Consider the following 26,737-nt stretch of genomic DNA (forward strand, 5'->3'; position numbering starts at 1 on the left):
CTAGGATTACTCAAATAACTTCCAAGTCAAGTCATACGATTAATAATAATAATAATTATTATTATTATTATTATTATTATTATTGTTATTATTGTTATGATTACCATAATAATCATGATCATTTATTACATTTATAAAGCGCTTTTCATTACACAAGAATAATTTCAAAGTGCATAAAATAAACTGTGGTGCGTGGGAGGGAAAGGCATAGACCCCCCCAGTGGGCGGAGCTTGGTTCTGGGTGCATGAAGCAGTTTGGTGTGGCTTGACCGTAGGGTGCGTGGAGGTTCATAACGGGAGAGTAGATCCAACAGGTAAGCAGGTCTAATACCATTTAGGGCTTTGTAGACCAGGAAGAGAATATCATGTCTCAAGGAAGAGAAAACCGCTATTGAAATTCTCTTCCTGGAGAATTGAATTTCTCTTCCTGAATTTGCATTTGCCTTTCGGACTTCAAAGGCAAATGCAAACAAATATGATCATATATCAATATATCATATATCTGGTCATATATCAAATATGACCAGAGTGATTGCACAACAAAAGTTTTGAGAAAAAAGGATCTGCCCAAGATTTAAAGCATACCACCTCATCTGTGAAACATGGTGGAGAGGGTGTTATCGTTTGGTCATGTATAGCTGCGACAAGAACTGGCTTAACTTGTCTTAAACGATGATGTAACTGCTGACGGCAGCAGCAGAATCTATTCTTAAGTGTACAGAAACATCTTGTCTGCTCGAGTACAAGCAAATGCCTCCAAATTCAATGGATGGCGCTTCATCATACAGTAAGACAATGACCCAAAACATACTGCGATAGCAAGTGGTTTGTCCTTGGCCTGCCAAGTCAATCTTCAGATTTGAATCCAATTGAACATGCATTTAATTTCTGACAAGATGTCAAGATTTTAGGCAAAAAGACCTCAAAACAACAACAGCTGAAGACGGCTGTAGTACAGGCCTGGCAGAGCATCACCAGAGAAGATACCCAGGCCTGGCAGAGCATCACCAGAGAAGACACCCAGGCCTGGCAGAGCATCACCAGAGAAGACACCCAGTGTTTGGTAGGCCCAATGGGTCGCAGACTTCAGACAGTTATTGCGTGCAAAGGATTGTCGACCAAATATTAAACATGAGTGTTTAATTTGGACATTATATGAATCTGTCTCATTACTTTTGGTGCCCTGAAATAGGGGGACTTTGTATAAAAAGTGTTGTAATTTCCGAATGGTCAAATCAACATGTACAAAATAATATAGAGTTTCTGTTTTAGCCATCCTAAGAATTCATTTTGCGGTCAATGCAGGTGTTGTCAGTTTATGATTGCAGTTTATGATTGCAGTTCTTTTTTATAAAGAGAAGTCCTAGGGTTTTCTTCCTCAACATGAAAAACACATGTTCCCCTGACCTATAGCATGAATAGAAAACATATTGCATATTCATATTGATATCCACTGCAAAATAGAGTAGTTCATTGCAACATGTATGAACATTGCATCATGTATGAAACTATGCACACAAACCCCTCCCATTCATTGTGAAGATAGTTCACTTTCTGCACCCTAGTTTCCCACGTTACCCATTGGATATAACTAAACACACTTGACAAAACTGGGACACATATGTAATACAAACAATTTCCATGTTGCATATAGATTAATCGTGCCCAGTGTGGTGGAAGTCTAGGATTTACCAAGTCTGAAGAGACGATTATCAGGGTTGTCTTTTATACAGTTTAAACATAATGGTAGGTGCCGCCAAGGCTATCGGCTGATGGGCTTGTGTTTACGTGAGAGAGGGCGGGAGAGAATGAACAGAATGGGGAGACTTTCTTACTGATCAATCGGCGTTCAACATTTCACACCTATCGGCAAGATATGTCTGTTCCCCCATTACTGCGCTCCCTCACCACTCCCTCCAAAGTCACCGCTGATATGGTAAATCATACAGTGCTTCTCAGAACAATGGCTATAGAACTTTAGAGGTATGGCAAGAGAAAATGTAATCACAGTATGTTATGTTCATAGTTAAAGTTAATGGGACTACTTTTATGTTATGCGCATGTACCTTTGAGGTAGTACTGAGCGGCGCATTGATACAGTAAGCTAGAGCAGTTGTGCTTCGGCAGAGTAACGAATGTAATGTAACATGCTCATAGAAAAATCCAGTAAAGACTTTTGTTAACTTTACTCCGGTGTTCATTTGATGTATGTTGTGAAAGTGCAATACACAACACAGTATCTGTTATATATGTTTCAAGTTGTATCAGTCATATGAAAGTGTATAACCTGAAAATAGTTCTATCAATGTATTTTCCATAACACCAGCCAGAGATCCTCCCATGGGGATCTGAGCGTGTGTAGCTTGTTGGCCCGCCCAGAGAACAAGGGCTGACGGTAGGTAGGCGTAGGTTCATACGGTTCACTCAAATAGACGTAGGGGGTAGGGCTATAAACCATATAGTAGGGCTATAAACCCTATTGTATATGAGTGCAGTAAAGATACTGTTTGCAAAGGAGTCCGAAGGTTACCAAAGCCCCAACTTCTATTTCAACAAAAGTCAGTCAGCAGGCACAGGAGAGAGCCATTATTGTATGATTTGATGACGTCATTCTTAATTTAGCTGTGTTTGCCGGACTCGAAGATGTTCAAACGTGAGTAAATGGTGTGATACAGTATGATTGTATAACATTTTGTGAAAGCACTGCTATTTTCAAGTAAATAAGTCTGAAATAAGTCTTCCTGCAGTGATTTTGGGAAAGAATTTGTGGAGTGAAACGACATAGCCTATTCATCGTATAGCACATTATATAGCTCCTTGCCAATGGTATGCTCTCCCCTACAATGTCCCTGTTTAGGCAGGCTTTTGATGTGTAATGTGATGCTGTATGTTCTGTGACTGTCCGTCCTGTTGTTTAATGTTCGCTTATGACTGCTTTGACTTATTTTTTTGATTCTTGTTCTTTTGTATTCCATTTCTAGTGCAGACATTCACTTGCAGTCTACTTGCAATATGTGGAGCAGCAACACTACTTTGTTGGTAGGAACATTGTTTATAACCTTTTAAAGTAGGCAGGGGAACTGCAATTTTAATGTAATGGTTATGTTACACAGAAAGTCTGAGGAACCAAATGACGGCACACAGAGAGGGTAGCATTTAGCCCAAAGGCGTGTTTAATGGGAAATAATAAGGGGAGGGGTAGAGGAGAGAGAGATTATCCAAGGGATCGTTGGTGTCCGGTTCGGGGGTCGATGACAGGAGGTCCAATGATCGGGGGAACGGGAAGAGCCGTGTGATATCCGTAGGAGTAGTCAGGGTTCGGTCCAGGAGTTGTAGTGGGAGGTCTAGTAGTGGAGAGGGATAGGGGGAGCAGAGGTTCCGGTAGGGGCTAGGTCCGTGGGATGGGTAAACGAAGGGAAACCGAGGAAGACGTGGTATCTGGATGGGCACAGGAGAACAGGGTAGGTTACAAGGAGGAAAACAAGACACAAGGAATTCTCAAGGGTTTCTTTGGAGGGTTGAAGCGTCTGTAGGTCACAAGTATGGTACCATGAGTCACAGTATGATCTGGCACTGGAGTGATGTCCGGGCAGGGTTCTTATAGGGTGCTGATTGGGGATGGGTTACAGGTGGATAGGAGGGGGAACCGTAACAGGTTATTTGTCAACACTTGAAGGCCATGCATTAATTCACTCCGTGTTGAAATCAACAAGCTGTGAAATCAATGAAGTGGTGTTCTTCTGTCTTGTGAGGTAATGCTGATGTCACACCATCAGTCAGTCATTATCATTTATATTATCATTTATATTATCATTTATTGTGATGATGATAATCTGTTTTTTTTTTCCATTTTGTCTTGTCACAGGATATTTTCACAAGATTTACATCTCTCAAAGTAAGAAACCATCAGTCAGTCATTATTATTTATATTATCATTTATATTATCATTTATTGTGATGATGATAATCTGTTTTTTTTTCTCCATTTTGTCTTGTCACAGGATATTTTCACAAGATTTACATCTCTCAAAGTAAGAAACCATCAGTCAGTCATTATTATTTATATCCTCTTGTGCTAAACTGTATTTCTGACTGCATATTTTTCGCTGTTCATGTTATGATCAACATGTTTTACATGTAATTGTAAAAATATCACTTATTATCATTTATATTATCATTTATATTATCATTTATTGTGATGATGATAATCTGTTTTTTTTTCTCCATTTTGTCTTGTCACAGGATATTTTCACAAGATTTAAATCTCTCAAGGTAAGAAACCATAAATGCCGCCATCAGCTGCCGTCGAACAGCGTTTACTATCAGACAGTGAATGCAGTGAACTTCCGCAAATGTACACTATGTATCAATCTGATTGATATCAAACTGATTGGCTATTTCCCTTCTGGAGTTTTATGTTCATTCTCGTCATTTCTGTAAAAAGTGTAATTAGTACAATCCAAGCTGTACAATCCAAGATGGCGCCACGAATGGCTGCTATCGGATCGGCTCCTGCTCAACTTCGCCATTTTCTTACTATTTTGCTATTTATTATTGCCTTTTGTGTGCAACACGTTGCTGCTCTTACTTCCTATGACCGCCAATCTCTTCTGGATATAAGATCAATTTGTACTTACCACAACTTTGACCTACCACACACGGATTCCGTCGCTATGTCTCTCACTGACCGACAGGGCCTTCGTTTACCTGGGTTAGGGTTAGGGTTTACCTTCGTTATGGGTTAGGGTTAGGGTTAGGGTTGACATATAGCATCATTGTCAATTCCTTGTATCCATTTTTGAAAGCGATAACAACTGTGTAAACGGTGTTTAACAACTTAAATCTTGGACAACAAAATGGACCACATACGACTGCGAATCGGACGGTGAGTAACTGCTGTGTACTTGTTTTCACCGAAACATGGCTTAACGACAACATCCCCGACTCCGCTGTACAACTTGAGCAGCTGACATGCTATCGAGCGGACTTTGCCCTCGTCAACGGAGGAAACAGCGTGGCGGCGGGGTTTGTGTTTACATTCGTGATGAGTGGTGCCGGGACGCTGTGGTAGTATGCAAACACTTCACCACTGGCGGAGTTTATGATCATAAAGTGCCGTCCTTTCTATCTGCCGAGGGAGTTTACTGCGGTCTTGCTAGCTGCGGTATACATCCCTCCAACCTCCAGCAACAGGAATGCGGCACTTTGTGAACTGTATCAGGCCATCAGTGAACAACAGACAGCACACCCAGATGGATTTACCATCCTCACTGGAGATTTTAATCATGCTGATCTCAAGACTGTCCTACCAAAACTCCATCAGCATGTCAATTTCCCAACAAGAGGGGAAAACACCTTGGACTTGGTCTACACTTCACACAAAGGAGCATACAAGGCCTCCCCCCTCCCCCACATCGGACTTTCTGACCCACCACTGACCATCGACGGTGCTGCTGTGGAGAGAGTGAGCAGCACCAAATTCCTGGGGGTGCACATCAGCGAGGACCTCTCCTGGACCACCAACACTGCATCACTGGCGAAGACAGCCCAGCGGCGCCTCTACTTCCTCCGCAAGCTGAAGTGAGCGAAAGCTCCCACACCAATCCTGACAACATTCTACCGGGGCACCATTGAAAGCATCCTGTTCAGCTGCATCACTGTGTGGGGCGGTAGCTGCACCGAACACAGCAGGAAAGCACTGCAACGCATAGTGAACACAGCTGGTAAGATCATTGGTGCCCCACTCCCTTCCCTGCAAGACACCTACTCCACCCGCCTCACCCGAAAAGCTACCTCGATTGTGAGCGACGCAAGCCACCCCGCACACAGACTGTTCAGCCTCCTTCCTTCTGGAAGAAGGTATAGGAGCCTCCGTGCCCACACCACCAGACTCATGACAAGCTTCATACCCCAAGCTGTTAGGAAGTTAAATTCTCTCCCCTCACTCCCCCCAGCCACATCCTCCAGGCTGCCAGGAAGCTGAAACCCCCCAACCCTTCAGCCCCCCCCCCTAAAAACACTACGGACTCTGGACAATCTACCGATCTATTGCACTATTATTATTACCAGCATTTGGCCGCTATTTACTGTATTTATTGTCTTTACTGACTGTTCTTTTTGCACTGTTTAAATTATTTTCTTGTCTGTCATTGAATGTTTCACTTTTAGTATGTCTTGTCTTATCTGTTGTGCCTGTGCACTTTATCTGTCTCACCGTGGGAGAGTGAGAAACGTCCTCTCGATTCCTTTGTATGTCTTGACATGTGAAGAATTGACAATAAAGCCACTTTGACTAATGAGCCAGATTTATTATGGGTGTGCATTTGTGCAATGTTTACACATGCTGCTCCCCTATGGGAAGAATGTTTCTCTCTGGACTTTCACACTGAACTGCAGGAGACTGTTTGCACCAGGTTGGACACAGGTGTGGTAGAAGTAAAGGTCACATGGTTTTGGAACATGTTGCTTGGTCTCCATTTATTTATTTATTTTTTTAAATGCTCACCCACTATGACTGTACTATGCTGTTCTCGCTGGAGATCAGAAATCCGCTTAATTTTCTATTTCAGCCTCATTCCATCTGAAATGTCAAAATAAAAACTGTGGCCATGTGTAACCTGTCTTACTCTTTAGCAGTGCTCCCCCCAGTGTTGAAAAGCTCACATGGCGAGAGATCCCACAGCAGGTTGTCTTGGAGCAAGGGTAAGTAGACCAACGTCACCAATACATTGTTCACCACTGAAAGTGTCTTGAATTGTATTTTGCTGTTACAAAAAGAGTAAGAAAATCAAGTATAAAGCTTTGCTTCACTCAATCATGTTCTCTCTCTCTCTCTCAGACATAAGACAAGGCAGGCTAAAACAAAGGAGCAATCGTAAGTACTACGTGTGCCAGGGCATTTTAACAAAACATTTTGCAGTGCAACTTGGGTATTTCCCTTCAGCAAAGTTTCAGGAGGTGAAAAGGTGAAGGAGCTTGGGCCTGATAATGATATATATATATTAATATACACATATTTAATATGTGATGAAGGTGCCATTGTCCTGGTTTGTGCTCTCTCTCTCTCTCTCTCTCTCTGATGTTTGCAAAGTTTGAGCGCTATTTTGTTAAAATATAGCCAAATGAATATTGCATATAAGCTCTCGCTCACACACACACACAGATAGACAGACATACACACACACACACATTCAAATTCAGAAGGTTTGAAATGTGTGAAAACATTTTCTACTTTTTGCTTGCTGATGACTGACAATGGTATCCTTCAACTCATGTTGACTCATGTTATTCAACTCATGTTGAATAAGGGTTAATCACTTACAAGTTAGGAAATAAATAAAATTAATCATTTGAGAAATGTTTTGCAACTGCTGAATGAAACCCAGGCCAGCTAAGCCATTCTTTCTACCCTGGCTGTCTTCCCCATGCAGGCGGGCTGATGTGTTAACCGTCACCCCGTGGCTGGCGCCCATAGTCTGGGAGGGAACCTTTGACCCTGTCATCATAGATGAAGCGTGTAAATTACAGAACCTGATCATCGCAACCACTGTTTTTTCGGTTGGGAGGTGAATATAAAAAATTAAATCACATTTTGACCACTGTTTTTTCATATCCATTTGTTAAAATACACTATTTTTCCCCTTTTCCTTTATAAATATACTGTACTCAAACATACTGTACACCTTGTTGACCTTCTATACAGACCTTCTATACAGTAAGGATACTTTGTCTCCATGTAGATACAGTCGTTTTCTGCGTGACTTCTTGGAGACAGCAGAGAAGCATTTCATGGTCAAGATACCTTTCCTAATAATTTCAAATAATAGATAAAGAGTATTATAAGTATTAGTTAAAAGTATTATAAGTAATAAAAGTCAAATTAAATGCACATCCTAAAATTCTTCAAAATTCCTAAGACATACGTACAGTGTATAATGGTAGCCAAATGGAATTTACAGTGTATACAGTGCCTTCGGAAAGTATTCAGACCCCTTCACTTTTTCCACATTTTGTTTTTAGAAATTTCAATAAATTTATTAAAATTGAAATACAGAAATACCTCATAAGTATTCAGACCCTTTGCTATGACACTCTTAAAATTAGCTAAAATGCAAAAATGTAATTGATACCTATGCAAATCAGAGACCCTATAAAAACAAAGATATTCATTCTAAAATTACATGAACTATTATCCTTGCATAAAGATGGACTCAATTCAACTTATTGAGTGATTTGTTCATGACATTTTTGCATTTTAGCTCATTTTAAGAGTGTCATAGCAAAGGGTCTGAATACTTATGTACATGCAGTATTTCTGTATTTCAATTTGAATAAATTTACTGAAATTTCTAAAAATGTGTTTTCACTTTGTCATTCTGGGGTACTGTGTGTGGATTGATGGCAAATTCTTTTAATTGAATCAATTTTAAATTGAGTCTATAACACAACAAAATGTGGAAAAAGTGAAGGGGTCTGAATACTTTCTGAAGGCACTGTATGATCCCTCTTCATCTCATTTTAGGTGGGCTTGGCTGTGCACTACTATATCTTCACCGACCATCCTGAGGCCGTTCCCAGTGTGACCCTTGGCACAAGCAGAAACCTCAGCATTATCAAAGTGCCCAAGTTCGGCCGCTGGCAGGAGATCTCACTGCGCAGAATGGAGCTGATCCAGACCGCCATTGAGGAGCACATCCACCGCGAGGCTGACTACATCTATTGCCTGGACGTTGACATGAAGTTCCACAATCGCGTTGGTCCCGAGATACTCAGCAAGCTGGTCGCTGTGATACACCCCTGGTTTTACTGGCAGCCCCGAAACCAGTTTCCCTATGAGCGGCGTCCAGTGTCAAGGGCCTATATACCTGCAGACGAGGGGGATTTCTATTATGCTGGGGCCTTTTTCGGGGGGGCGGTGGAGGATGTTCATAGGGCAACCAAAACATGCCGTGAGAATCTGGAGGCAGATAAAGCCATAAATGTGGAGGCAGCATGGCAGGAGGAGAGCCATCTAAACAGGTACTTCTTGCTTAAAAAGCCCACCAAGCTCCTGTCCCCAGAGTATGTTTGGGATGACAACAGAGGAGGAGACAAGGAGGTCAAACTCATCCGTTTCTCCACTGTCCAAAAGAATACAGCAGACGTTCGGGAAAACTAGTGATACAGTACAGACAATAATGTTAACAATGAATATCATTGTCTCTGTCTATCTCTATCTCTCTCAAACACACACACACACACACACACACGTAAATAGTGTCCTATTTATATTGCTAGGTTCATTCATGTTGCTTGTATACATAGCCTACAATTTATTGATGTGATATTCTCTTTGCAACTTGCACATATTGATATTGCATATTAACATGTTCGGTTTTCTTTTCTGTTTGAATCTCTATGTAGAAAAACACATTGTAACCCGTTTCTGAGAACATGACTGCTGGATGGTGACATGTCACAATAATGGACTTGTAGGCCTGCTTATTTTAGAGCTGTGACTAAGTGCACACCACTTTTTTTCTAGTCCTATTTTTCATAAGTGATTTTGGTCATCAGACCCACTATCACTACTTTTCAGGGATAGATGGCTATAACCCTAATGTTTCAGTAACAGTTTGTGCTTCCTTAGCTGGCTAGAAGTACTTATATACAAGAACAACATAAGATAATATAACAAGAAATCAAAATCATTATTTTTTATAGTAAACAATAATAGTTATAATAATAACTAAGAAATAATGATAAATAATGACAATAACAATAATAATATATAATATACTATAATAATAATAATAATAATAATAATAATACATAAATAATAAAATAAGATTAGTAATATATTGTCAAGACATCAAGAAACAACAAAATACTTTTTACACACTATTCGTATATACATATTTATATTATTGTACAGTTATACAGTTCAGTTAAATCAGATCTTTAGAAAAAGGAGAGGTGTTGTTATGCAATGTTTTTTTTCTGTTTTTAAAGCTAAACTTGCTTTTTGCCCGAGGACAGTTCTGTGTAAAAGGACCCATGAGGACCAATGTGAAATTTATCAGGGCGATCTGGGTGTCAAATGAAAGCTAAGAGTCTATATTTTGGGGAAATTAAGTGAGAAATACATTTCTCAACCATCTTTCATCATAAGAATAGGGGTAAGCAAAGGCTTTGACTTCTGGTCAAACATTGAGTGCCTACAGTGCCTTCAGGCTTCCACAGGGACAGCCGAAAAACTGGGGGAAATCAAACAGTAGTCGTTACAAACCACTGCATCAACATCCTCATCTCATGCTCCAATAAATGGAGACAGTGTTTTTGAATGTAGTGGGGAAAACATAGCCAGCAAATCATCCAAATATGTAGCACAAGTAACTTCCATTGAGAATGATGACATACGTGTTGCACACTTCTACACTGACACATATGATGTGGTGTCCCTAAAGCAGATTATTGGGATCCTTCTCAAACCAGTTGCAGACAATAAAGAATTTTTTCATTTTTCAGAGGCTATCTCTGAGGAAAACGAGGTGTTTCTCTGCATGATATAGGCCAACTTCAAAATCAGTTCAAAATCATTTTTTTGGCCGCCAAAAGTATAAGCTGTTTTCTTTTCGTATAATGAAGAAAACAACAAATTTCATTAATTTAAATCACATTAAATGAAGAGTTTCAAAGGCCGATTTATGTTTCTAGTTTGTTTTTTTTTAAATAAATTTCCCTTTTTAATTAAATATATCAGTTGATTAAAGAATACATTATTACCTTGATTGGAGTGTCTATTGTATATTTCTATCTTTGTTTCCCTATTTTAGCTACATCATCATGTACCGGATGACATTTAAATCCATAAATCATGCATTTCTGTGGGGGACCCATTTAGTCATTCTGTTACTGTCATTCTGTTACCAGATGTAAATCCACTTCACTAACAGTAGCTCAACAACCAAAAGAGATATTTTCATACCCAAGGTATAATATGACAGCCGACACCCCTCTCTTCCTGCATACATACAGTGCCATGTGTAAGGGAAGCGTTTTATCTTATTTTGACTATATACTCCAAAAGTTTGGATTTGAAATCAAACAATTACTATGAGGTTAAAGTAGAGATTTTATTATCTCAGCTTCTATTTTAGGGTATTTGTGTACACATTGGTTTCACCATTTAGAAATGACAACACTTTTTATACATACATAGTTCCCCAATTTCAGTGCACCAAATGTATTTGGACAATTGGCTTGACAGGTATTTCTGGTAAGTCGGGTGTTCTGTCACATAATTTGTGCAGGCATAATGCCAAGCTCATGAAATTAAATTACTGTCAATGTCTAATATTGATTCTAGGCGCCGTATTCGGGGTTCGGTCCAGGGATCGGTAGCAGGGAGGTCCAGTAGCGAAGAGGGGGTAGGGGCTAGGTCCGTGGTTGGTTAGAGGAGGGGAATCTGAGGAAGACGAGGGTTCTGGATGGGGCACAGGAGAACACGGTGAGATACACACGGGAGGATAGCAAAGATGGCTGGAAACGTATGTGGATGCTCGAAGGGTTAACTTGGGACACAGTAGGTTCTGGCGCCGGAGTGGAGTTCAGGCAGGGTTCCTATAGGGAGGTGATTACTGATGGTTCGCAGGTGTGCTGAGTGGATACAGGGAACAGGTGCGCTGTCGACTGGGAGGGTGACGCTCCAGCGATTATCGCCGGATAGAAGAAAAACCCCATTAAACCTTCATTAAAATCTGAATGTAGACAAGATCAGGTCATGGACATGTAAGAAGCAGCCAACATTTTTTTATTGCATCATGTAAAGCCATTATTATCACACAGAATTAATATAAAAACGTTATTACCAGTGCCATGTAACAAGTTAATGGCACATGGAACCAGCTGTGGTTGCAATTTGTATTAACAAAATAAGTTATCTAACATTTCTTTTATCATGTTTTCGGAGCTGACAGATGAAGTCATCGCAGAACTGAAACTACTGGCAACTAAATCAATAGTATGGAATGTCGGGCATTTTTAATGAGGTTCTCGTTCCAATCTTTTCTTCTGAGGGCTTGCAACCAAAGACATCTGCGGTTAGCATTAAAAGGAGTGTGAGTTGATGGTATTTGGTAAAAAATTAAGACCTTTGTTAACAGCTTTTCGATTATGGGAAACACCTCCCACTGCACAACACGACATGTTTTCGGACTTTCGAACTTTCTTTTTGCAACCGACATGCGCATTCAAACCTGCGTGATATGTCAGTGTGATGGAGTCTGATAATTCACCTATAGGAGATATTTTCTGCCTGCCGCAATTAAGACTGTACAACTCCTCCGGCTGGCTCCATCAGGTTGACCAGAGTCAGGCTGGGGGATGTTGAATCATACTGGACTGTTCTTACTGTATATAATGTTTCAGATGTCTATCTTATTTTTATTCTATTTTTCTATTGTCACTTTATTTTATTATTGTTGTTTGTGATGTGAGCTGCTGTAACGCCTTAATTTCCACTCGGGAATGAGTAACTAGGGGGCGGAGGAGAGAGGCCAATGACTCATGTAAACCAATATAACAAGAGTGAGTGCAATATACTGGTTGCAAAATATATTTCACGTAATTCCCTTCAAGTGTAGGCTATCAGAAGGATTGTTTCACAGGATTATTTTAGCAGTGCTTGCTCGAAGATGTTTAAAGGTGAGTTAATGGCTTGATATGATTGTGTCATCATATTTCGAGATTGCACTGCTTTTTCCAAGGTGAAACATGTTCCGCAGGCATTCCTTTTCAAATTACATTTATTTTCATGGTGCAGTTTTTTTTATAGTGTTGCCTTCGGAGTTCAACAAGTTCCGTGTTGAATTATGAAATACGATTTCATTAATCGTATAGCACTTTCTTATCTTGTTATTTTGTATTCTGTTGTAGGACCGCCGTTTGGTTGCTTTCCGCTTGCAGTGTGTGGATCAGCAACACTACTTTGTTGGTAGGAACATTGTTTATAACCTTTTAAACGAGGCAGGGGAACTGCTAGCTTTAATGTAACGGTCGCTTGCCAATGCTTTAAAACAATGCATTAATTCACTCCGTGTTGAAATCAATAACGCGACACGAGAGACGTAATTTCGTGAGATGTGAGTGTCGTGTGTTCCTGTGTGAGATATTGTTCCCCCTCTATTCATTTTGGTTTTAAGAGGTATCTAAGGCAAAACGTAATTGATGATGGCTTACTTACATGCCACCATTGCATTCCAACTGTTTTCATGCATTTTTAGGAATATTATAACATTAATTATTTCATTCAGACCATTCACTGATGTTATCGCAATTTAAAACCAAAATTAATCCAAAATGTTCGACTTTAAATGATAGAAGATTACAGACGCAATCAATCATATGTCACCTGCGAGCGTCTTATACCCTTTTTAGACAGAAAGTACAGCTTCAATTGCGCTTCGATAACTGTACCTTTCAGACAGCGGACAAAGTGCCGTTTCACCCTAACAACCAACGACATTAGCCAGTTGGTCATTATACAGCAAGACAATAACCCCAAACATACTGTCATAGGGAGTTTTTCAGGGCCAAAAAGTGGAAAGTTCTAGAGTGGCCAAGTGAATATCCAATTGAACATGCATTTCATTTGCTTAAGAGGGAAAGAGCAGAAAGACCTCAAAACAAACAACAGCTGAAGTACAGGCCTGGCAGAGCAAAGTACCCAGCACCAGGCATTGCATGCATATGACTGTTTAGATTAGATTAGATTCTAATCTTTATTGTCATTGTGCAGAGTGTCAAAGTACAGAGACAACGAACTACTACTTACTACAATTTAGTATTACAGATACTGATTGAACCATTACAGGAGCCCTGAAATAGGGGGAGTATGTTTAAAAATGTTGTACTTTATAAATGGTGAAACCAATCTGAACGGAAAAAAATCTATCAATTGGATGACAACAAGTGTAGGTTGCTCAAGTTAGCATGATTCTGTCCAACGTATTTGGCATTTTACACACAGGATTTTGACAATTTGGAGAAAGTTTGGGATGTCTTCTTTTAAAATGCGGTGGGGAAATGTAAGCAGATTACATTATGGGTCCTAAAATGCCATGATTTGAACTTGGCTGGCAAGTTAACCAACTGGCCAACCACGTTCGCAGGGTAACTAAACATGAATGTTCCATAGTGTAGCTGACCGAACGCTTTGTGAAAGGGTACAGTCGTTTCAGAAGCGGCCCTTTTTGGTTCTGTCTGTTACACTTGGAATGATCAATAGTTATCGAAACGTAATTGAAGCTGTATTTTCTGTCTGAAAAGCGCACAACAGATGAATGAATTAAAAATATGCATATTTTGAATACATAGTGCATGGGAATATCAGAATCACTGTTATAATATTTGCAAAAGTATTATGAACAAGGATTGTTAAGTGTTGGTAAGGTGGACCCAAGTGCGGATGAATAACTCAAGACGAAAGATATAGCAAAAAAATAATGTTTTTATTTAATGAGAGGATTGCACAGGGTACAAAGGCATATACTTGAAAAGAAGGTAAAAACTAAAGTGGAGAAAACCAGTCGCCATAAACTAAGGTACACACTTCACAAGTGGAGTAAACGGCAAACTAAGAAATAACAATAAACAGGCCAACAAGTACAAGGCAACGGGGTAAACGACTAGATAATACGGACAACTGACTGGCAGGCAGGATACACTTACGATCGGACAGGGAGAATCTCTGACAAAGACACAGGGGGAACAAAAGGGCTATATATACACAACACCGGGCAGGATAACACAGGTGATCGATATGAGAAGTGACACCGGACCACCAGAACAGCAACCTCAGGCGTGACATGGATATAACATGATTGACAATCATTACTGAAGTAGTAATTAATCATAATTGCAAAAGTTGAGTAATAACATTGATATTGATGGTATCATCAATAACTGTAATTAGTCATCATGAAACTGCTTTGGAGGACCAAGTGTCATAAGTGTAAGCCACTAACAATGTTACAGTGCCTTCGGAAAGTATTCAGACCCCTTCACTTTTTCCATATTTTGTTGTGTTATAGACTCAATTTAAAATGGTGGATTAAATTAAAAGAATTTGCCATCAATCCACACACAATACCCCAGAATGACAAAGCGAAAACAGGTTTTTATACATTTCAGTAATACTTAATGTGCACAAGTATTCAGACCCTTTGCTATGACACTCTTAAAATGAGCTAAAATGCAAAAATGTAATCAACAAATCACTCAATAAGTTGAATTGAGTCCATTTTAATGCAAGGATAATAGTTCATGTAATTTTGGAATTAATATCTTTGTTTTTATAGGGTCTCTGATTTGCATCGGAATCAATTACGCACTGTATAGATTATGATGTCACTACCAACTCAGCAAATTTCATAGTTTTCTCTTGATCCTCCCCAGTCCCTGTCAGTGACAAACATACCCATAACTTGATGCAGCTACCACTATTCTTCACACGAGAGATGGTGCAGAAACGGCATTGCATGTGCTGGATTTGCACCAAACTTAATGCTTTGTAGTAAAACCAAATAAACACATTTCCAGCCACTTTCTTTGCTGTAGACGACACCGGAGCTTGCGACCTAATTCAACCAGTAGTGCCCACACCTATTTATAACTCTAAATGTACCTTTGACTGCGTATTTTTCCATTTGTATCTCACATCATTTTAAATGATTGAATCAATTGTATGCCTATCACTATTTGTATTACCATTTATTGTGATGATGATGATAACCTATGCATTTTCCATTTTGTATTTTCACAGGTTTATATATTCACAAGCTTTAAATCCCTCATGGTAAGAAAGCAAGCAAGATAAGTAAATGCCCCATGTCCCCGTCAGCTCCCGTCGTACAGCATTTCCTATCATACTGTGAACGCAGCGAACTATGTAGAAACTGTTCGTCATCATTCATTTGATCTGTGTTCTGTGAACGACAATAGTGAAACTCCTCCCACCTACAGTGCATTCGGAAAGTATTCAGACCCCATCACTTGGGTGTTTCTCTTCAACAAAGAAAAAAAAAACCAACGCTTTTGAGTTTATATTTTTCTCTGGCCTTTCACATTTCAGGGGGCTGTGTGCACCGGGTGTGTTGTAAGTAAAAGTCAAATGATTCTGGAACTTGGTGCTCAGAGCCTTGGTCTCCATTTTAAAATAAATGCTCACCCACTACTGCATTATGCTGTTCTGGCTTGTAATCAGAAATCCACTTCATGTTCTATTTCAGCCTCACTGGCCTGATTACACTTGCAAGCTGAGACAGTGGGCAGGATCTCTTTTTTTTCTCCTGCGTGTCAGATTTTGCTTATTCATCTTCTCAAACTGAGAATATAGGCATACAAAACCCTGTGTCAGTCTCATTCACTCTGAAATATCAAAACCCTACCTGCAAAACTGTGTAACCCTACCTGCTGTCTTACTCTTTAGCAGTGCTCCCCCCAGTGTTGAAAAGCTCACATGGCGAGAGATCCCACAGCAGGTTGTCTTGGAGCAAGGGTAAGTAGACCAACGTCACCAATACATTGTTCACCACTGTAAGTGGGTTGAATTGTATTTTGCTGTGAATAGAAAAGTGTAAAGCATTGTTTCACTTAAAGGAATACTTCACCAATGTTTAACATCACTTTCACAATCTCCAGAACCATACCAGTGTCTACATACTGTATGTGAAAACAGCAATTTCCTATGTTCTGTTGTCCTCACGGGCCAGTTGTTAAAGCCTCTCCCATTCTCCGTTCTCTACTTTGTGACTGCAGCACTAATATGCCATGATAAGCAACATGCGCTACCTCAAAAGTCTGCGGCACACGCCACACTTTGGAAACAACTACATTTATTTTACATTTATGGCATTTAGCGGACGCTAAATGACCAGATCATTGCATAATACAGCAATACTATTGTAACGACCCTGTGTAAGGCCCGTTAGCAGCTCCGCCAAGTGAGTTAACTCTCTTGGTGTTGTGGCTAGCGCGGCCGGTTTGTAAGCGGAAGGTTGCGAGTTCGATACCCGCTTAAGGCAAGCTACTCTACCCCGCCGTTCGTTACACTATGTTTATAATTACAATAAAAGCATGTACAGGTTTGTCTACTATATAGCCTCTACTTAGCTTTGTTTAAAGTTTCTCTGACAAGATTATGGTATGTAATTCAGAAGATGCAATTATGGGGTCATTGGAATCCAGTGTATTGGAGATGGCACTGCTAACTGTTAGCATGTGCTGCCGTAGCAAAGAGAACAGAGAACGGAAGAAGCTTTCATTGCTGACCTATGAGGACAACTCAGGCTAAGATGATATTTCACCTTCACATAAAAATAGGCTGAACCATCCCTTTAATAATTTGTTCTCTGTTTCAGACAGGAGACAAGGCAGGCTAAAATAAAGGAGCCATTGTAAGTACTGGAACTCATATGCGACATTTCGCTAGGTAACAGTATTTCCCTTCAGCAAAGTTTCAGGAGGTGAAAAGGTGGTAGAGGGTAGGGCTGGTAATAAATGGATATTTGAACAATGTGATGGTATGTCCTTGTCCTGGTTTGTGTGCAATAGATCTATCACAGACCTAACACATTATCTTAATAAGTGAATAACATATTCTCTCATTATAAGCGGTTTTCAGTTGCATGCGTCTTTACTCAGGTAACAACGACGACAGCCGTCAATCAACCTGGCTGTCTTTAGGACAGCTACTGTTATCAGTACGAACACCATATGCATTGACGAAACATAATCCATAATGACACAGCATTTTTATAAATATACGTGTGTATGCTGTTTCCACTTTTTGCTTGCCGATTACTGACATTGGTGTCCTTTACCTCATGTTGATTTGACTAGCAGGGTTAATCTAAGGGTATATATTTCGCAACTACTGATTGAATCCAGGCCAGCTGACCCAGTGCTCCCTGGCTGTCTTCCCCATGCAGGCGGGCTGATGTGTTAACCGTCACCCCGTGGCTGGCGCCCATAGTCTGGGAGGGAACCTTTGACCCTGTCATCATAGATGAGGCGTTCAAGGCTAACAATGTGACCATCGCAACCACCGTGTTTGCAGTTGCAAAGTAAGTCGTTTCATCTTTATTTCGATCTTACAGTTTGCACTTTTTGCCAACTTTTGGTCATTTGTAATCACTCAAACTATTCTCAGTGTCCCCCCCAACAGAACGCATCTTATTTTTTTTCTCTCTCTATTCAGAATTATACCTGTTTTCACCCTGTTATGCCTAAGTGGGCTTGCTGTGATTTTGGAACAATCACACATTTACTATTTTTTTCCTTGTGGCCTACCATGCACACAAAACCTATATTTCTAGCCAGGATCCAAAGAGAGAATGCCCACGACCCACCATTTTAGAAACTGTTAGCAGGTGATAGTGCGGTGGACCCAAGTGCGGAGAGACACTCAGACGACAGCGTAAAGTACAAATCAAGGGATGTTTTAATCATAAGACTGGGGAACGGCATACAAACAAACACTGGGGAAAAGGGGAAAACAAAGGTGGAGAAAACCAGCTCCATTAACAAAAGTACACACTTAACAAGTGGAATAACTAGAACTAAAGAAACACTAAACTTGAACTAGGACAACGGGGTAAACAACTAGAATAGCGGCGCAGACAGACAGGGAGAATCTCCGACAAAGACATGGGGAAACACAGGCTATATATAACAAACGGGACAGAATACACAGGTGAAATGAATACAGGTAGATTGGGAGGCCACTGGCCCCGTACCGCCAGGGGAGGGCGCCAGAGTCACCAGACAGCAACCTCAGGCGTGACAAGAAACCTAGATGTAAATAGGCTTACATTTGTTCAGTTTCTTATAAGAACACGTCTTCTCTGTCCTTTCACTCAGATACATTCGTTTCCTGCGTGACTTCTTGGAGACGGCAGAGCAGCACTTCATGGTGGGGATCTAGAACCATCTGAAGGAGGATGGGACAGTGATGTCATCAATCTTCAGATTTTTCCAGGAAGTATATCAGCACTGGGGGCCCACCTCACTGCATCCCTGGTGTGTAATTGTCACCATGTAGCTAGAATCCTTCTCTCATTCTACTGTAGGCAGGGCTGGCAGTGCATTACTACGTCTTCACCGACCAGCCCGGAGCTGTGCCCAACGTGACCCTGGCGGCAGGCAGACGGCTCACCATCGTCAAGGTGCCCAAGTTCAGCCGCTGGCAGGAGATTTCCATGCGCAGGATGGAGTTCATTCAGGCGGCCATCGAGGAGCGGATTCGCAGTGAGGCGGACTACATCTTCTGTGTGGATGTGGACATGAAATTTCACAGCCGTGTTGGGGCCGAGATACTAGGCAAGATGGTGAGTGGCTAGAATATGGACGGGAATGGATATTTGACCAGTGGTCAAAATCAAATACATTTTTATTTGCATACAGCCGAAATTGACATAGTGAAATCTTTGGGATCTTGCTCCTCGCTCAACTACAGTCAGCAACAATCAACAATTGTGACAATAGTACTGGTGCAATAATGTGCAATAATGTCAGGTGTGCAATAAGTTTGTAAGGCATATCTCGGTCCAAATCAATCCTTTTCTCTCGTTCTAGGTGGGGGTCCTGAACCCATGGCTGCACGGGAGCCTCCGGGACAATTTCAGCTACGAGCGGCGGACCATCTCCACTGCCTACATCCCATACGGACAGGGCGACTTTTACTACGCGGGGGGCTTCTTTGGAGGGGCAGTGGGTGATGTCCACCAACTGGTCAAGACATGCCGCAGGAACCTGGAGGCAGACAAAGTAGTGAACGTGGAGGCCAAGTGGCAGGAGGAGAGCCACGTGAACCGCTACCTCCTCCTCAACAAGCCCACCAAGGTCCTCTCCCCGGAGTACCTCTGGGACGAGGAATTGGGGACGGGCGGCCCGGAGATCAAACTCATCCGATATGCCACGGTCCGCAAAAACATGAAAGAAGTGAGGGAAAACCTATGAGGCAGAGAATGTATCTATTTCTAAACCTATGAGGCGGAGAATGTATCTATTTCTCAACCTATGAGGCAGAGAATGTATCTATTTCTAAACCTATAAGGCAGAGAATGTATCTATTTCTAAACCTATGAGGCAGAGAATGTATCTATTTCTCAACCTATGAGGCGAAGAATGTATCTATTTCTCAACCTATGAGGCGGAGAATGTATCTATTTCTAAACCTATGAGGCGAAGAATGTATCTATTTCTAAACCTATAAGGCAGAGAATGTATCTATTTCTAAACCTATAAGGCAGAGAATGTATCTATTTCTAAACCTATGAGGCGGAGAATGTATCTATTTCTAAACCTATGAGGCAGAGAATGTATCTATTTCTCAACCTATGAGGCGGAGAATGTATCTATTTCTAAACCTATGAGGCAGAGAATGTATCTATTTCTAAACCCATGAGGCGGAGAATGTATCTATCTATTAACTTATGATAACATTGAAGGGTAACAGTGGAATGTCCGCTGTGTGACCTCCCTCCAGGGCCATGCAGTCGGTTTGTGATGGGCAGGGGCTGAATTCAGAGAAGGGGCATTTAAGTAGATTTTTTAAAATGAATAAATCATATTTGACATGGAATGACTAGATTTCCCTTGCCATGCTGTTACAGGACACGTAAAGAATTGGACATACAAAGACAACTTTTTTTTTTTCTGTCCCATGCACCAACCTCACCAAGTCAATTGTCCAAATGTGCAAATATACTTGGCCAAATATAAGAATTCTGATTCTGATTCTGATTCTGATGTGACAGTTCACCCACTCACCACTCATTGTTACAAGACTGGTAACGGGACATGCAAGTACTTCACCTGACATCCGGCATTCCACAGTGCCTGTCGAAAATACATACAGGGCGTTCGGAGTACAGTATGTATTCAGAACCCTTCACTTTTTCCGCAATATGTTATGTTACTGCCTTATTCTGAAATGGATTCAATTCATTTTTTCCTCATCAATCTACACACATTGTGTCATTATGGGGTAATGCATTTTCTTTTTTTTTTTTTTTTTTTTTTTTTTTTTATTTATTGTTATTGGTATTGCGTGTTATTATGGGGTATTGCGTGTTATTATGGGGTGTTGCGTGTTATTATGGGGTGTTGCGTGCTATTCCTTGAATAAAAGCACTCACTGATATGACATGTTGTCTGCCCTCTTTTTAGTGATGATGATGATGATGAAAAAACTCTGTAATAATAGAAAATATATATATATACACACACCATCCAGGAGGGCATGTGACTGGCAGGGGAAAGGGGTGCACATTGTGCCCATACCTGCATCTCAGAGAATGTTTTGTAACAATTGTTCAGACATATGACTGGCATGTCTCTGGCTGTTTCGTCCCTCCACAAGGCTGCAAAGGTCTTCTCTCCCTCTTGTGGCTTTTGGTAATTCATCCTTTTTTATAACCTTTGACCTGTTATTACTGACCGTGCATCAGCCGCTGCCGTCCTCACTTGTTCTCTGTTTCACAGTTTGAACACTTTGATCATCTTGTGTGTTTTTGTATTTTGTCTTTTGTCTTCTTTTTTTTTTGCATTTTGCTATTGAAGTTATTAATGGCAAGAAAAAGGTTACAGATATACACACACACACACACACACACACACACACAGATACATATTGAATGAGGCCATTCATATGGAATGAGTAGAAAGGTATTTGAACGTAGCCCAGGGGTGTTAATCACAGCTCAGAAATCAAAGGTCAAATGACCTACAGTATGACAGTTCTATAATGTGTCATAATCAACTCATCCCTAGAGACCTTATTGTCATATTATGACGTAGACATTATGCATGCAAACAATGAAACACCAAGAGCAAGGAATGTAAAAACAAACAGAATGGCGATAGGACAGGAATAGGTCTAAACGTAAACATTTGACTTATGTTTTCTCCTTATTCTGACATTTGATCCACCTTTATTGTATTACTGGTGCAAAAGAAAGGTTTTCTAGTGACAAGGTATGATATTATATTGTTAGGCTTAATTATAATCATGATTAGGATTTAAACCTGGCCTGTAGGCAGGAGTCTCACGTGCTTGGTGAGGAGCACAGATGTTTGTCTCAGGACTGTTCCTTGTACCCTTACTTGGACCCAGGGAAGCAGAGCGCCTAGTCATGACAACACCAAATAAGGACGTGTGCTCTGACGTGTTCCTCAAAGCCCCCATCTTATATGGGCAAAGGAAGCGAGGGCTCCCACCTGCGTCACGGGTTTTCCGTTGCGCGCGCCGTGGGAACCCATCGGATGTGCTTTATATGGGCATCTGTCTCGGCGAGAAATAGCCCCGGGGAATAACATTACAGGAAAAACGACGGAAGCAAAACAAGAGAGCTCGGAGTGAGTTATCAACACAGCCTTTACCAAAAGAAAAGGTGAATTCATGCACGATAAGCTTACAGAAACTGAAACTGCGTTTCACACACACACACACACACACACACACACACACAAATCAAGCATGACCATAGGATGACAGAGCATAACATGGTGCGCATTATTAGAATAATTATTCAAGGTAAAACTACGAGTGTTTGCAAACATATTCTGTAGTACTAGCCTACCAAATAAGTTGTGTTCTATGGATAAACACAAACACATAGCAGTTGTCTAGTCATGGTAGTAGACATCCTCTCTCTATAACAGTTGTCTAGTCACTAGTAGTAGACATCCTCTCTCTATAACAGTTGTCTAGTCACTAGTAGTAGACATCCTCTCTCTATAACAGTTGTCTAGTCATGGTAGTAGACATCCTCTCTCTATAACAGTTGTCTAGTCATGGTAGTAGACATCCTCTCTCTATAACAGTTGTCTAGTCACTAGTAGTAGACATCCTCTCTCTATAACAGTTGTCTAGTCATGGTAGTAGACATCCTCTCTCTATAACAGTTGTCTAGTCACTAGTAGTAGACATCCTCTCTCTATAACAGTTGTCTAGTCATGGTAGTAGACATCCTCTCTCTATAACAGTTGTCTAGTCACTAGTAGTAGACATCCTCTCTATAGTAGTTGCCTGGTGGGAGGGGTTTCTCATATGACGACAAGTCACTGACGTCAGCGAAGTTATATAAAGCCACAACGCGCCGAAGCCCGTCCGAGTCCGCCTTGTGTGGGAAGTTTGAAGAAGCAACACTAAAGAATAACTCAACTTTTGGTTTAAATCCAATAGGCTTTCACATTTTCAATTCCCGAAATAATAACGCATCTATAGCGATATGGAGGTCAGCGCCGAGGCCAAAAGGATCATGGTCCAAGCTTTGGGCAAACTCTACAGCTCCCGTTCCCAGCGCGGGGGACTCCGTCTCCACCGGAGCCTCCTGCTCACCCTCGTCATGAGATCCGCCCGGGACATCTACCATGCGGCGCAGGCCACAGTGGAAAGTGCGGCCCTTGACCCTGTCCAGCCAGAATCCCCGGCAGAGGAAACGATGGACACAACCGGTGGCCGTTTGGAGACCGAGGCTTCCCCGTCCCCACCCACAATCCAGCCCCAGGAGAACGGTGTATATACGGAGCAGACAGACGCACACCCGCAGCGGTGTCGCAGGCCAACCGGTCGAGAAGACAAGGAGAACAGGGACATGTCGAGACCCGACCGCCTCGCCAGGAAGAGAAGGGGCAAGACGGCCGTGGAGCCAGACTTTCTGCCCTGTAAGAAAGCCAAAATGGAGCCATCGAAAGAGAGGCGGCTCGCCCTGGACACGGTCTTACGGAGCAGCCCTAGCAACTGCTGCCGTGTTGGGGGAGACACCCTGGCCTCCATTCCGGTTTCAAGAGCCGTCGCTGCATTTTGAAGAGACAGAGAGGACATGATTGGATTGGAGTTTTCTTAACCAACTTTGTAGGGCCTACCGGGAGCCCTGGTTCTCAGCTGTATGCGGATTCGCACCAGACGGAGAGAGGAGGCCGCGTATGGACCTAGGGACACACGGGGAACATTCCCTGGTCGCTTTGGATGTGACGGGAAAGTCCCCATAGATTGTGAAAACATCCGGAAAAAAACACGGAGCTCGTTTGGGGGACAGTGGTGACTGTGAGTCACTGTAGAGGAGCGAGTTTCTCTTCTGCTGTGTGACTCGGAAATGTGAGCGGAAATGTGGCTTCCCCCCACCGTGGGCAGGTCGCTGTGGGGGGGATGGGAGAACTTGGTCTACAGGCCTATCCGAAAAGGAGCAACTATAGCCTGCCAAAGTCCATGGAATTCGGTGCTGAATTGTATATGTTAGTACCAACTTTTCTGTAGGCTATACGTACCGAACTGTATTTCTGAAACTGATAGCTGTGAAAATATCATTCCAATGATACCTACTACCTCAGCCTTATTTATTAAAACCTTTTTTATTCTGAACTTGAACTTTTGTGTAGTGTTTGTGTTGACTTAAAACATCATCGGCCCTGTTCTTGGACTCTTTGACTCCATGGTGGAAACTATTACGTGGGCGGGCGGATGTGGCATTTTGTTGAGTGCTGAACTCGTGACTAAAGAGATAGTGGTGGTGACTGTTTCACCCGGGGGGTAGGTGTGTGTGTGTGTGTGTGTCTGCGTGTGCGTGCGTGCGTCCGAGAAAGACAGGAAGCATAGATGGGTGTGACAAGTGGGAGGGCCCACTGTGTCATCACTATTCACACCATCTCGCGCGCGCGCGAGCACACATGCACACACACACCCTAAAATTGGCTTTACAAAACAAATGTCATTTCCAGAAGGTTTCTGTGCAGAGACAAGGGGAAGATAAGACGCAATTTCCCAGCCATAAAACCATTACACACACATATAATGTGTTACTTCTGTTGCCTTCTGAATAACTGTTACAATCGCAAGGTTATTGCACTAATTAATTGCAAAGTGTAGAGTCACAAAATATGTTTTCAGCGGCCAGGCAACGAAAACAATCGCAAGGCCACCTTCTTTAAACCACCAGGCACAAGACGCTTGCCACAGGTAGGGACATTTGAGACTTGATACAGTAACAGATAGGCTAGTGGCATTGATGAGGTTTTGTTACCTTAAATCAGACAACCCTCCCGAATGAATCCTTAGTGCCCAGGCTTACCTTTCTTTATAGAGACACTCACACGCATACCTAACTAGCGGCTGTGGAGCGGGGTTAGTCACGGGGCACGTCTCCCTCAGTGTGGAATCTGGGGGAATCGGGCTGGTCTCCTCCCCCAGACAGGAGGTCATTCTCTGGGCATGGTTCAGAGAAACCCCTTCTTTAGAAGGAAAACCTAAGTCACACATTATTATTTTTTAAATATGTTTTTAGGTCATTTCTGCTTTATTGGGATAGAGACAGTAGAGATTGACAGGAAGGATGGGAGAGAGAGGAGGGATGACATGCAAGATAGGTCGAGGGTCGGAATCGAACCAGGAACCTTGCGATTACACGGTAAGCGCCTTAGTGTGCTACGCCACTAAGCTCCCCTAAGTCATACTTTATTTAAGTGTGTAGGTGTTCAACTAACTGTCAACAACATTTCAACTAACTGTTCCCTAACCCCTAGCCCTAATCTTAACCCTTATCCTAACCCAGAGCCCCAGTTGATAGTTTGTTGATAATTTGAGCTGCAACTGTAGATCATCTATAGGGGACTATGCAAATGAAGTGTGACCAGAATGGGTTGGTTAGTGTAATACTAATCACAGTCATACACCACTATAACCACAATCCTAACATCTGAGGAAGGAGGTGTTTATTTCACAGAGCAGGAATGGGTTGGCCTGCTAAATCATGAGCTAAATCCTCACATGCTAGCATGTTTCCTTGTTCCTGAAGAAAAATATATGAATATGTAAAATGGGGCTGGAGTTAACCAGCCCAATTAACCTTGTTTCTAAATCAGAAAATGATATCTGGATATCTGAGTGTATATATATATATCATAGTTGGCTAGGTAACCCCACTGACGCTATTGATGGCTGGAAGTAGCCTACTTGAGTTTGCTCAGTGTGTGTGTGTGTGTGTGTGTGTGTGTGTGTGTGTGTGTGTGTGTGTGTGTGTGTGTGTGTGTGTGTGTGCATGTGTGTGCGTGTGTGTGTGTGTGAGAGAGAACAACTGTATGAGCTACTGAGCGGTGCCTGAACTGGAGGGGGGTGGGGGAGCACAGGATGCAGGAAGTAGAGGTGGGACAGGGTGGAATGTGTTGCGGGGGGAGAGTGTGTGTGTGTGTGTGTGTGTGTGGGCGCAGCAGGGGGAGGGGGGGCTAGAGTGGGTGCTATTTATAGACCAGGCACAGGACAGGACACCTAATACATCCGCACATCTGGCCAACAGGCATACAGTATCAGGGGGAGAGGATAGATAATACCCTCTTTGGAACACATCAGACAGGGACAGGACAGGGACAGGACATCAGGGGGAGAGGATAGATAATACCCTCTTTGGAACACATCAGACAGGGACAGGACTCACGGTAACTGCATTATGTAAAGAGCATCATGTGAAATATTGAATTTACTATTTTTTTTTTTATCCAAATTGGTTTCAGGTTCTCCGCCAGTACCTGCATGTATTTCACTGTTCTCCTCCTTGACTACTTTATGATGTTGGTGGGCTGTAGGGAGGGCAGGAGGACAGGGGGACGGGGGACGGGGGATGGGGGACGGGGGTAGGACAAGGGAGAGGTAATATATAATAATAATAATAATAATAATAATAATAATAATAATAATAATAATA

At 41.8% G+C, this 26,737-nt stretch overlaps 3 protein-coding genes across 3 annotated transcripts; all 3 read left to right on the forward strand.

Moving 5' to 3' along the window:
- Positions 1 to 6,621: 6,621 nt before the first annotated feature.
- On the forward strand, positions 6,622 to 10,768 carry LOC310809662 (globoside alpha-1,3-N-acetylgalactosaminyltransferase 1-like; the record flags this gene model as incomplete). The annotated part of the gene is made up of 5 exons (XM_083677039.1): positions 6,622 to 6,701; positions 6,838 to 6,873; positions 7,430 to 7,564; positions 7,739 to 7,790; positions 8,521 to 10,768. Coding segments are annotated over 5 exons (939 nt in total), but the record flags the coding sequence as incomplete, so codon positions are not given.
- Positions 10,769 to 17,114: 6,346 nt separating this feature from the next.
- On the forward strand, positions 17,115 to 19,997 carry LOC310809886 (histo-blood group ABO system transferase-like; the record flags this gene model as incomplete). Its single annotated transcript, XM_083677406.1, has 5 exons — positions 17,115 to 17,122; positions 17,942 to 18,103; positions 18,900 to 18,951; positions 19,109 to 19,366; positions 19,614 to 19,997. 5 exons carry the CDS (start codon positions 17,115 to 17,117, stop codon positions 19,995 to 19,997), a joined length of 864 nt encoding a protein of 287 aa, XP_083533532.1.
- A 3,164-nt stretch (positions 19,998 to 23,161) lies between these two features.
- ier2a (immediate early response 2a) lies at positions 23,162 to 24,411 on the forward strand. The gene has a single exon (XM_083677872.1). It carries the CDS (start codon positions 23,273 to 23,275, stop codon positions 23,849 to 23,851), a length of 579 nt encoding a protein of 192 aa, XP_083533998.1. The 5' UTR covers positions 23,162 to 23,272; the 3' UTR covers positions 23,852 to 24,411.
- The last annotated feature ends 2,326 nt before the right edge of the window (positions 24,412 to 26,737 follow it).

Source organism: Argentina silus (genome assembly GCF_951799395.1).
Source record: "Argentina silus genome assembly, chromosome: 9".
NCBI lineage: Eukaryota > Metazoa > Chordata > Actinopteri > Argentiniformes > Argentinidae > Argentina > Argentina silus.